General features: G+C 40.9%; 1 protein-coding gene across 10 annotated transcripts in view; it reads left to right on the plus strand.

Moving 5' to 3' along the window:
- CDC14B (cell division cycle 14B) overlaps positions 1-12,539 on the plus strand; it is a 117,970-nt gene that overhangs the window by 55,238 nt on the left and 50,193 nt on the right. For 7 of the 10 annotated variants that reach the window (XM_053577021.1, XM_053577039.1, XM_053577030.1 and 4 more), the window contains exons 2-4: positions 3,923-4,013; positions 4,740-4,815; positions 8,101-8,193. In XM_053577021.1, coding sequence (XP_053432996.1) covers positions 3,923-4,013; positions 4,740-4,815; positions 8,101-8,193 — 260 coding nt within the window. Of the gene's footprint in view, positions 1-1,949; positions 2,580-3,922; positions 4,014-4,739; positions 4,816-8,100; positions 8,194-12,539 lie in introns of those variants that run through there. The other 3 variants (XM_053577049.1, XM_053577058.1, XM_053577078.1) reach the window with 3 other exon arrangements.

Raw genomic sequence — 12,539 nt, forward strand, 5'->3', positions numbered from 1 at the left:
TTAAGCAAAACCTTGTAAACAGCCCTGTTTCTAGCTCCAGATTTCTTTTTTTTTTTTTTTTCTCACTCTACCGCCCTCAGTAGAGTGCCATGACGTCACAGGACTCACAGCAACCTCCAGGTCTTGGGATTTCACGATTCTCCTGCCTCAGCCTCCCCAGCAGCTGGGACTACAGGCACCCACCACAACGCCCGGCTATTTTTTTGTTGCAGTTTGGCCAGGGCTGGGTTTGAACCCACCACCCTTGGTATGTGGGGCCTGTGCCCTACTCACTGAGCCACAGGCGCCGCCCCAGCTCCAGATTTCTAATTAATGATCTCCACTCAGCATCCTAGTCTCTGTAATATTTATTGCAGTACTTCTCTAACAATACTAATAGAATTAGAGTTAATTGGACATTAAATCCCCCTCCTCGTAATCTATAAAATATTCCCTAGGAAATTGAACTTCCTAGGGAATAGGAAGTTATGGAGGGAAAATCTCTTCTCACTTCCATATACCTTTCTTGTTTTAACTGGGGTTTTTGAAAGAAACTGGAATTTCAAGTGATGGGTAGAAACCAGTTCCTTTGTTTAGATATTTTCCAGGGCGCCTCATACTATGCTCATTGTATGTCTCTTATTTTGATGAAGAGTCAACTTTGGAAATACATTGGTAGCCTGACAGTTTATTTTGTATACGTAATATATGGCACAAAATTCAAAAGCTATAAAAAGACATACATTTCTCTCACCCTTTCCTATTTCCAGACCCCCAGTCTCTGCCTAAAAAGGCATCCACTATACCGGTTTCTTATGTCTCCTTGCACTTATTTGCTCTGTGAGATTTTATATGCAGTCACATGAATGTGTTGTATCTATGCTTCAAGACACATGTAGTACCTAACATTCTATCTTGGCTATTTTTTTATTTTTCAGTTTTGAACATTTCTGCCACATTGCCCTTTTGTTGCCCTTCATGGAGGTTATATTCCCATTCACAGGCAATGTGAGTGCACTCATCCTCCCCACCTAGAACCTCCTGTGATTTTTGCCTATCTGAGGGAAAAATAGGAACTCATTAGAATTTCAATTTTACTTGCGTTTGTTATTTTTGCGATAACATAAAATTGAAGTTGGGCTCTTTTTGAGATGAATTTAAAATGTTTTTGCCACTTTATGTATCAACTTAGTTTGTGTCTATTGCCATGAAAACCATTTAAAAAATGTGTATCAATTTACCAGTTGATTTTCTTATGGCTTTTAGATTTCGTATCATTTACAAAAGGCTTCCTCAGAGGCAGCCTGTGGCTCAGAGAAGTAGGGCACTGGCCCCATATACCGGAGATGGCCAAAAAACAAAACAAAACAAAAAAAAACAAAACTGCAGAAGGCTTCCTCAGCCAGCTGGAGAGTATAAAAAAGAATTCATGGGTGTTTTTTTCACCTTAACATTAAAGAAGTCTTTGATCCATTCGGAATTTTAGAATAACGTTAGGAGGAACGCAGATTTACTTTAGAGGTAAGGAAGTGTCTAGAAAGTAATGCTTTTCTGTAGAAAACTTGGAAAAATACTGGAGGATGTGAAAACCACCCACAATCCCAACTCCGTATCATCTATAACACTTGGGATCACATTCGTACTAGGTCTCAATTTTTTTCACTTGAGATTAAAATATGTACATAGTTAAGTTTATAAAATATTTTAAGTGGTTGCTTAGACGGGCGTCAGCATGTTTATTATAAAACCATCCCAGTACTTTTAAGGAAACGTGTGACCTGAGTTTTATGCTCACCTTTTTAATTCTGCAAGTTTGACGATGTCCCTTTCCGTCAGCGCCGCGAGCGAGCCGGGCCCTGGCGCGTGTGCAGCGGAGCAGAGCGAGGGCGGGCGGCTGGGGACAGGCGGGCGCTGCGGGCCGGGCTCCCGGAGGGCGGGCTCTGCTGCTGCAGCGCCCCCTGTCGGCGGCCGCGGGACGGCCCGAGCACGCTGCCCGCCGGGAGAGGTTCCCGGCTGCCTCTCTGCCCCAGTCACGCGTCACCTCGGGTATGGTCAGCCGCCCTGGCCAAGCCCTACTGCGTAGTGGCCTTTTAATCGCTAAGGAGCTTTCCGAGGCGCTTCTTTTTGCACAGCCTGTTGGCTTCTCTGACGCACGTCCCGACTCGGAGGCCCGGAGCGGAGCACTTGGGCGCTGTCAGAGCATTGGTGGAGCCCTGGCATGTGGACCGCTGCCCGTCGTCCCCAGAGCAGAGAGGGCTGCAGGGCGCGCGGTGCTTTCCTTGCTCCGTTCTCTTGTCACCCTTTTGGGGGCCGTTTTGAGGAGCTTTGAACTTCCGGGGTTGGCCCTCCTGCGTTGGCAGTTCCTCGGTTGCATCTGCGGCCGAGGTGGGTGGCCAACGGGTGTCGCTGTGACTGGTGTCTGGGCGCGGCCCTTTAAACTTTGTTTTCTGAACTTTGGGGGTGTGGTCCAGGCGTCTCCTCTCTGGCCGGCTGGTTGTCCTCCACCCACCCGGTCCTTCCCTCCGCCCCGCCTTCCAGATGCTTTGGAGTCATGAGCCGGGAGGGCTCCGGGTCCCCTCTGGTGGTGGAGGTGATCAAAGGTGAGTGAGTGTTGGAGGGCGCGGGACTTCCCTGTCCCTGGTGCCCCTTGGGGTACCGGCACCCCAAGGGGTTGGGCAAGAGGTACCTTTCAACTTTGGGGTCAGGGCTGATGCTGTCTCATGGGCATGGGTGGCCTCCAGGACTCCCGGTCTCCCGGGCTTTGGGGTGACTCTGTGCCTATGTGTACGTGTGCTTGTGACGCTTGTGTACTTACACCCGTGCCTGGTAGGTGAGCTGCGCCTCTCCACCCACAGGAGCAAAATCCTAGGACACAGTACAGGAGGATCAAAGGTCGTTTGTGTTTGTAAAGAATTGAGCCTTGTCACCGGTTTGAGTATTTGTGGTTGGGAGAAATTTTAGTTGAGTTTACAAGGAAATAAGTCCAGTAGTAGTTTCGTAAGTTGAATTACAGACAAAAAAAGAGTTTAAATTACCATTTGGGGAAAGATGCCAGCTGGCGTCTTTTGTTTTTTATCACTACCTCTGCTGAAAGAACATGTATTTCTTCTAAAGACTGCACTTGATTTTACCACGTTTTGAGTATATTTTCCTAGCACTAGTAGTATACTGTTAGATATTGTGGATGACTTGGTTGCACCAAAGGTTTTTAGGCAACTTTTGAGGGGTAGGATGGAGCCTCTGAATATTACTACTTGTTACCATCCTTGATTTAACCTCACAGCCGCCTAACTGCATTTATGCAATCCAAGCGCATCTCAGGCTCCTCATGCAGAAACCTCTCCTTGCTTCTGTTTTAATGGCAATTTGTTGAATTGTACAAACACTAAAGTAAAAGTAGTGATTCCAAATTAAAAAATAATCGTGATCCCTAAGAAAGTTGGATTAACATGTGGTTTTGTTGTATTCTAGAACTGTAAAGTCATTTTGAAAGCATTCTTTCTCTTTACTAAAAAAAGTAGTTTCTTAGCAAAATGACATTTTAGGATGTCTTGAAAATATAGCAAAATTAATCTACAAACTCGTTATAAGGCTGTGATGGCTAGCCATCAAATTAATGCTTCCCTTTGCTGAAATTTCTTAGCCTGAGGAAACTAAAGTTTAATGAGAGGTTCTTTCAGAAATCATACTGTGTCCCTACATGAGTGAATTGCCTACCACTAATGAAACTTAAAGGCAGTTTCTCCTTTAAGAAAGTTGTTTCCTTATTATTACCCAGCAAAATAGGAGAATATTTTGTAATTACTCATCGCTGCCCCTAACCATTTGAAACATTCATGGAAAAAATAAAATTTGGCTTCATCTGAAAAGAGTTGCATCATTATATATGAAATGTAAGTTTTAATAACCTGAAGGAAGGAACATTGCAATTTTTCCATTTCAGATCGCCTTTGTTTTGCCATTCTCTACAACAGACCAAAGAGTGCATCAAATGTACATTATTTCAGCATAGATAATGAACTTGAATATGAGAAGTAAGTATTTTCTTTTTAAAAGATTTTTAGTGTTAACTTTTTTTTTATTTTGAAGGATCTAACGGTGTATTTATAAAGAAGGTAGCTTTGGGAAATTATAAATCTATTGATTGCTAATTGCAGGATCCTTTTTTCTGGACCGTTGGTAATGAAATAGATCTTTCATTATTATTCCCCCCCCCATTACCTGTGGGGGGGAATTCAAATGAAAGAACCTTCCTAAATTTAAACATTTAGATTTGGTCTTCTTTCTAATAGTTTATGCTACAATGAGATACAAATATGTACTAAGATACTGTGTTTTTGCCAGTGGAATATATGTGTGGAAAATAATTTTTTAAATATAGAAGATAATTTCCTGTAAGAGATTAAGTTTACGTGTCTAGACATTGTAGTGCTTGTTGCATTTTAATAGTACAAATGTGTACTAAGATATTGTGTTTTTGCCAGTGGAATATATGTGTGGAAAATAATTTTTTAAATATAGAAGGTAATTTCCCGTAAGAGAGATTAAGTTTACATGTCTAGACATTGTAGTGCTTGTTGCATTTTTTAATAGGCATTGTTTGCCAGAATATTTATTCTACTAGTAAAGCAATACATTTAAATTGTATGGCCATAACAAATTGGTGTATACTTTGTTGTCTTAATTTAATCATGTAGACCAAAAAAGGTATTTATGTTAAGAGCATCTAGAATATACATTTTAATTTTTCATTTTCAAAGCTTCTACGCAGATTTTGGACCACTCAATCTGGCAATGGTTTACAGATATTGTTGCAAGATAAATAAGAAATTAAAGGTAAAGTCTTTTTTTTACTTAAGATTTGACTTGAGTAATCATTGGTAGCTTGATCTTGGGAAGAAAAGTAAGGAAAACGTATCTCTATTTTTTAAAAAGGAAATGCTATGTTTTTCACTGCAGTGGTTTTGGGATACATGCATGGTTTGTTTTATAAGTCATAGGGTAGGTATCTGTTTTCTAGAATTTTGAATGAAGAATTTAAGTTTGGGTCACTTGGGGTGGTGCCTGTGGCTCAGTGGGTAGGGCGCTGGCTCTATATACTGTGGGTGGAGGTTTTGAATCTAGCCCTGGCCAAACTGCAACAAAAAAAATAGCTGGGTGTTGTGGTGGGTGCCTGTAGTCCCAGCTACTTGGGAGGCTGAGGCAAGAGAATAGCCTAAGCCCAGCAGTTGGAGGTTGCTGTGAGCTGTGATGTCATGGAACTCAACTGAGGGTGATAAAGTGAGACTCTGTCTCAAAAAAGAAAAAAAAAAACGTTTGGGTCATTTGGTTCTGGTTTGAGTTGGTGATGCTTGAATACTTGAAAAGCCTAAGTAGGGACTGGTTAATTACATGAACCTCTGATTGTCTGACCTAATGGAACTGAAACCTAACAAGAGAAACTCTTGCCTCGCTTTGGTCACTGATATTCCTGCCTTGGTTTCGGTAGGGAGTGCTAGCAGACTAACAAGAAAAATTAACTCATCTACTTTCCATCCAATCCTGAAACTTTCCTGGTATTTTACTAATTGTGATTCTTTTCTTTGACCCTTTGTATAGTTGAATAGAGGGTGGCGAAGCAAGGGCAGGAAATGTATTCTTGAGGCTGGCTGTGTTACTGAGAGTTACCCTAGTGGATTTCTATCGGTTTGAACTTAGACCTCATTCATCTATTGGAACACTTTGAATTACTGGTCCCCTTCAACAGGAAGAGTTCATGTACTGCTTGCTACCAGTTCAAATTAGTTACTGTAAATTCTCAGGGAGAAAACACTGCCTTTTGGGCCAGGTACTTTTTAGAAAACAACTTTAACTAATTACCTATCAGACTACTACACAGAAGAAATAAAATTGTTTATTAATTAAAAATTTAGCTTACTTTGATTCAAAATTCATAGCTAAGGCAGATTTTTTTTTCTTGAGCATCAAATGGTGGTATTCGCTACCAATTTGTATAGAGATGGAGACTCTTCTTTCTGGCCTCTCTTCAAACAGTAATATAAACATCTATGGCCTTGTGTATATAGGTTTCCTTTCTCCCATTTTCTAGTTGCCAGTGGCAGCTGGGTCTTTTGTTTCATACAGGGCTGGGAAGTTAAAAATAATTCTCTCTCCACCCTCCCACCCCCCCTTCATGTACTTTTATTCTTTGGTGGATCAAAAATGCATCAGTCCTCCCCTCCCTTCCTTCCCCTAATCATTTTCTAGAACAAATTGTAGCATGTTAACTATTTAACCTGATTGAAACATTATTATCTATTCAATCAATAGTGATAAAAGTGTACAAAGTAGAGTTTGAATGGGAAGAGGCTTTTTTTTTTTTTTTGTAGAGACAGAGTCTCACTTTATGGCCCTCGGTAGAGTGCCGTGGCCTCACACACTACAACCTCCAACTCCTGGGCTTAAGCGATTCTCTTGCCTCAGCCTCCCGAGTAGCTGGGACTATAGGCGCCCGCCACAACGCCCGGCTATTTTTTGGTTTTGCAGTTTGGCCGGGGCCGGGTTTGAACCCGCCACCCTCAGCATATGGGGCCGGCGCCCTACTGACTGAGCCACAGGCGCCGCCCTTCATTTTTTTTTGTAGAGACAGAGTCTTACAGCTCACAGCAACCTCCAACTCCTGGGCTCAGGTGATTCTTTTACCTTAGCCTCCCGACTACAAGCACTCGCCACAATGTCTGGCTATTTTTTTGTTGCAGTTTGGCCAGGGTCAAGTTTGAACCTGCCACCCTCTGTATATGGGGCTGGTGCCCTACTCACTGAGCCACAGGTGCTGGCTGCTCTGTTGTTTATTTCTTTAGACTAGTCAAGTGAAGCAGTGGGAGTAGAGAAGGAACAAAGAAACTTGTTAACTGGTTGAGATCCGTTTGGTTGTAAACACCACTGCACTCTGCTCAGCCTGGTTTTGTTTTTGTTTTTTTTAAAAATCAATTTGGGGCTCCACTCCTGTAGCTCAGCGGCTAGGGTGCCAGCCACATACATTGGAGCTGGCAGGTTTGAACGCAGCCTGGGCCTGCCAAACAACAATGACAGCTACAACCAAAAAAAAAAAAAAAAAAAAAAAAAATAGTCGGGCACTGTGGCAGACGCCTGTAGTCCCAGCTACTTGGGAGGCTGAGGCAAGAGAATTGCTTAAGCCCAAGAGTTTGAGGTTGCTGTGAGCTGTGACACCATAGCACTCTATTGAGGGCAACATAGTGAGACTCTGTCTCAAAAAAAAAAAAAATCAATTTGGATCATGCAAACAACTAAGGAGAAACTTGTACACCTTTATGTTGAAACACTAGGGTACTAGAACGTTAAAATGCTGAAACATTGACTTAGAGAAACCAAGAAATATATGCTTATTGAGTGGAATATGTCCTGTTCCTTATCGTGACCTGCATCTGTTTTTACTCACATTAGTGAAATACAGCGGGGGAAGTGCTAAGTATACTATCCTGTGCTCCTTTTATCTTTAAATTCCATATCCCTATTATTTTTACCTTTTTATTGAAGTATCTGCATATATACTGAACTGTATACACATCATGAATGGAGAACTCGAATGAATTTTCATAAACTGGATAGATATGGGCAATGATCTTGATCATGAGATCAAGAACAGAACATTAGCAGCACCCTGGGCGTACCCAGCCTGTGCCTTTTTTCAGTTATAGTTAATTACTGTGCTGACTTAATAGCATAGATTAATTTTGCCCTGTTCTATATACTTTTTTGTTTTAATTTAAAGGTTTTGGGGATAGATTTTTTTCAAAAACCAAACAGTAGGAAAAGGAAAGAGAAGATCTTTCCCACCACCCTTTCCAGCTTCCCATGTGTTTTTTTGGAGGTCATCCATGCTTCATGCACATACGCTCAGGTCTCCTCCCCTCTACCTTTAATGGTATGTTTATTTTCATCCCAGAGTATCTTTTTACGGGAAGGTACATGGGATTTTTGAGTATCAACATTAATTTTTTTAAAGGTCTCGCTAATACAAATGTTTATATATGTGAGATTTAGAATTTGTCTTCATCAAAAAAAATTTTAGCAAATTTGAAATGAAAAAGAAAATACTAACAACTATCTATTTTCATCCAGTCCATTACAATGTTAAGGAAGAAAATTATTCATTTTACTGGCTCTGATCAGAGAAAACAAGCAAATGCTGCTTTCCTTATTGGATGTTATATGGTAAGTATTTCCTTTCCTATTGTATTAGTGAAAATGTGCACAATAGTGCTTCTTGACATCTGTGATTGGAATTCTCAAATTACCTTTTCCTAAGATAATGTCTTGACTTCTTTTCAGAAAGAATGTGTTTTTATTTTTTATTATTTTATTTTCCAAATTTCAGATTGATACAAAGGTACAAACAATTAGGTTACAGTGTTTACATTTGTTAGGTGAAGTCCCTGTTATATCTTGTACCTAAGGTGTGTGCCATGTACCCCTACATTGTGCTCGTTGGGGGGACTGCACCAGTCCCCCTCCCTCCTCACTTCTCTCCCCTGTATTGTGATTTTTTTTTTTTAATTGACCAATTCAAGGAGTTTGTGCTTATGTGGGGATAGGCAGGGAGCTCTCTATACCTTCTACTTAACTTTGCTGTGAACCTAAAACTGTTCTAAAAGAAAAATCTATTTTAAAACAAATTTGCCCAACTACCATGAAAAATGTTTGTGTTATGGCTCGTAAAGTTAGAAAATAATGCCCCAAGGCAATTTTTATTAATTTATGCTTTATTTAGTAAGTTGTAAAATTGTTTTCCGGGAGTCAGGACCAGTATTGATTTTGAAAATACGTGAAAGTACACCGTATGAATACTTTATAAAATTTAGATATGGGCAGTTTTTCTTCATTAACGTCACCTCCATTCTCATTAAAATATCTAGCAGGAGGACATGGTCTGGCAGTAGGAAAATGGGTAAACATAAGTTGATTACATATGTCATCATGTACAATGTAATCATTGGACCATTGGAATTACGCTTTGGAACACTGAGTTTCACTTATTTGTCAATATTTTTGATCCCCCCCCTCCTTTTTTCTTTCATACCACCTATGCTGGAGTGCCATGGCATCAGCATAGCTCACTGCAACCTCAAACTCCTAAGCTTAAGCGATCCTCCAGGGTCAGTCTCCCTAGCAGCTGGGACTACAGGCATTCACCACTACGCCCAGCTAATTTTAAAATTAGTCTCTTTTTAGTAGAGACAGGGTCTCATTCTTACTTGGGCTGGTCTGAAGTGATCCTCTTGCCTCAGCCTCCCAGAGTGCTAGGATTATAGGTGTGAGCCACCATGCCCAGCCCAATATCTTTGTCCTTTTTAGGACTCTGAAGCCATAGTTATTTGAGTCAGCTAAGAGCTCCTCCTGGGAGGACCCCCAATCTCTTTGGTGGTAAGGAGCTAGCTGCTCTCTTCAGTGGGGAGGGAACAGCTAGGGGATATTTGTTCTACTCCCACATCACCATAGAGGTAACAGTTACTGTCCCAGATAAAAATTTACATGGAGTTGTTTTTGGAGCTCTTTCGATAAGTTCTCTCTTCCTCACTTCCAGCTTGCCTCTTCACCCTGTCCTGCCTCCCCCCTTTTAAAATTATTTTCTGGAATATAGTTTATCTGAGGTTTACAAAGATTAGATAAAAAATTGATCCTATTAGATGAAATTGTACCTCAAAATTTAATAATTTTCTTTTTTATATTTAAGTTATATCATTAACTGCAGCAATTAAGGTATTTTTTGGTTTGTTTTGTTTTCCTATTTGTGCTCACGAAAGTAGTTGAAAGCAGTGTTTCTGAGAAGACTTCAAGTTTTATTATCATCATCCCCAAAAGTGTGGAACACAGGTTGTAGATTATGTCTGTTAAAATTTATTTTCTTAATCTTATCCAGATGTGATGTTGGGTTTTTTTCTCCCCTGGTCTCTTTTGGTGTTTCTTATACTTGCAGTAAAGTTCTTAAAAGAAAAAAAAAAAGAAAAGAAAAGAAAAAGGAAAGACAAGAAAAAGAATATAGAGAGGTGGGTGTTTTAACTATAGGACATTTGGTCCCATTGCTTAGCCAAAAGTTACTAGGGAAAGGAACTCTGTGGGTTAAAGTAAATCACGACAGCTTTAGAGAAAAAGAGACCTTACCAGAGTTCTTGGGGGAGTAATAGAGCATTAAAGGGACCCTTAGAAAAAGGCCCTGGATGTGATAAGAGAAAGTTCTAATCCTTTGTGGGTGCTGCCTTCATATGCCCAAGGGAAAGTCTGGGTAGCTGGAGTATTCTGAGAGGTGGTGCTGTTGAGCAGAATGCCCACAGCAGACACACTCAGCTCTGGCCGCTTCTGAGTCAGTCGTGTGTCTCTGCTCAGATGAGATGTCTCTCAGATGGCAGGGTTGTGAGGGGCCAGGTGCTATAACTTCATTGTAAAGAGCCCCTCAGAAGGTGGCTGTGGGCATGGCAGGAACTCAGAGTTGTCTTAAAAACAGAATGCTTAAGAGTTATGTAAATAAGAAATCTTTTTTTTTTTTTTGCAGTTTTTGGCCAGGGTCGGGGTCTGAACCCGCCACCTCCGGCGTATGGGGCCAGTGCCCTTACCCCTTTGAGCCACAGCCGCCGCCCAAGAAATCATTTTTTTAAAACTTTGTTGCTGTTGTTTTTTAACTACCTGTGACAAAACAATAGCCCTTTGGCATATTTATTGAAAGTTTGTTGGCATATTTGTTTCCGGTGGGTATTGGCCTTTTCTTTTTTTCTTTATTGAGACTGAGTTTCACTATGTCACCCTTGGTAGAGTGCTGTGGCGTCACAGCTCACAGCAACCTCAAACTCTTGGACTTAAGCAATCCTTGCCTCAGCCTCCCAAGTAGCTGGGACTACAGGCACCCGCCACAATGCCTGGCTATTTTTTAGTTGTAGTTGTTGTTTGGCAGGCCCCGGTTGGGTTTGAACCTGCCAGGTCCGGTGTATGTGGCTAGCGCCCTAGCACCTGAGTTACAGGTGCCGAGCCAGTGTTGGGTTTTTGACTTTGTTTATGGTTGTAGTTTGCCATACAGAAATGATCTTTCTGTAGTTAATGTATATTAGATTTAGAAATCCTTCCAGGAGTATATACTTTTCTGTTAGTACTGATTGATTGGTTAGGAAAGTGCCAGGTAAGCAAATTTGTACATTTGCTGGTGTTCATTCCTCTGCTCAGTTAAAAGCCAGGTTGGCAGGAGGATTGCAGTCTTGGCTGTGACGAAAGCCTTTGCAGCCATCACTGGTTGACTAATATAGGACCTTGGAGCTGTAGAGATGATAGGCGGGAAGTAGGAGAAAAACTTCTAAGCAAAGGAAATTTATTAAAAGTGGGAAAGGAGTATCAAGATGCAATATGGATGCCTCAAAAGATAAACATCAAAGTAAGTAGGAGAAGCTTTGATCTTGTTGAGGACTATTAAATCCTCTGTTTAGAGATTTGTAGAGGTGGGTGGTTATTCCTTGTAAGTTGATGTGTAGACTTGATAACGTTTTCTGGAGTTGTGGAGGAATTTTGGAAACAATAAGGCTTTTTAATGATTGACTTGGCATCATAATGTTAAAGCAAAAGTAAAAAATCTGGAGAAAGAATAGCTAGGAAGGAAACAGTCCAAGTGGACTGACTCTATCTTTATCCATCCTTTTAAACTCTGGGTTTCTATTAATAAAATGAATCATGTTCCATTCATCCTGATACATACAAAAGGGCCTAATATGGGGCGAGGAGAGGCTATGAGATAATCCTTTGGGGCATGGGAATAGAGTGCTAGTTAGTACTTCTATTTATTTTTCACCTTACAACAGAAGAGGTGAGGCTTCATGAAAACTTAAAATACAGATTGATGTGCCAGTTGTCAATTAGTCCTTTTTCAGATGGTCACCCATCTGTGTTATAAGAGGAAGTAGGAAGAGTGAGTTGTCTTCAGTGTATTTTAAAGTATCACACTTTATATAGCCTGATAAATGACTTTACCTAATCAATTATCTTGAATGGTCGAATCTTTGGTTACAAATTAGAGTGAAGCTAGGAATCTTTTTGTACCACTGTGAATGAGTTTGAAGAATATAAAAGATGACTTTTTTCTTTCCTTCCCCCCCCTTTTCTTTTTCCCTCTTTGGAGACAGAGTCTCACTCTGTCACCCAGGCTAGAGTGCCCTGACATTAGCCTAGCTCACAGCAACCTCAAACTCCTGGGCTGAAGCAACCTCCTGCCTCAGCCTCCCAAATAGCTGGGACTACAGACAGCAGCCACAATGCACTGCTAATTTTTCTTTTTCTTCTGAGACAGAGTCTCACTCTATCACACTGGGTAGAATACTGTGGTGTCAGCAACCTCAAACTCCTGGGTTTAAACAATCCTCTTGCCTCAGCCTCCCAAGTGGCTGGGACTCTAGGTGCCTGCCACAATGCCTGGCAGTTTTTCTGTTTTGTTTTTGTTTTTTTGTTTTTTTTTGTTTTTCCTAGTAGAGATGAGGGTATTGCTCTTGCTTAGGCTCATAATTTTTCTTTTTCTTTTTCTTTTTTGA

The sequence above is a fragment of the Nycticebus coucang genome, chromosome 2 (genome assembly GCF_027406575.1).
Source record: "Nycticebus coucang isolate mNycCou1 chromosome 2, mNycCou1.pri, whole genome shotgun sequence".
Taxonomy (NCBI): domain Eukaryota; kingdom Metazoa; phylum Chordata; class Mammalia; order Primates; family Lorisidae; genus Nycticebus; species Nycticebus coucang.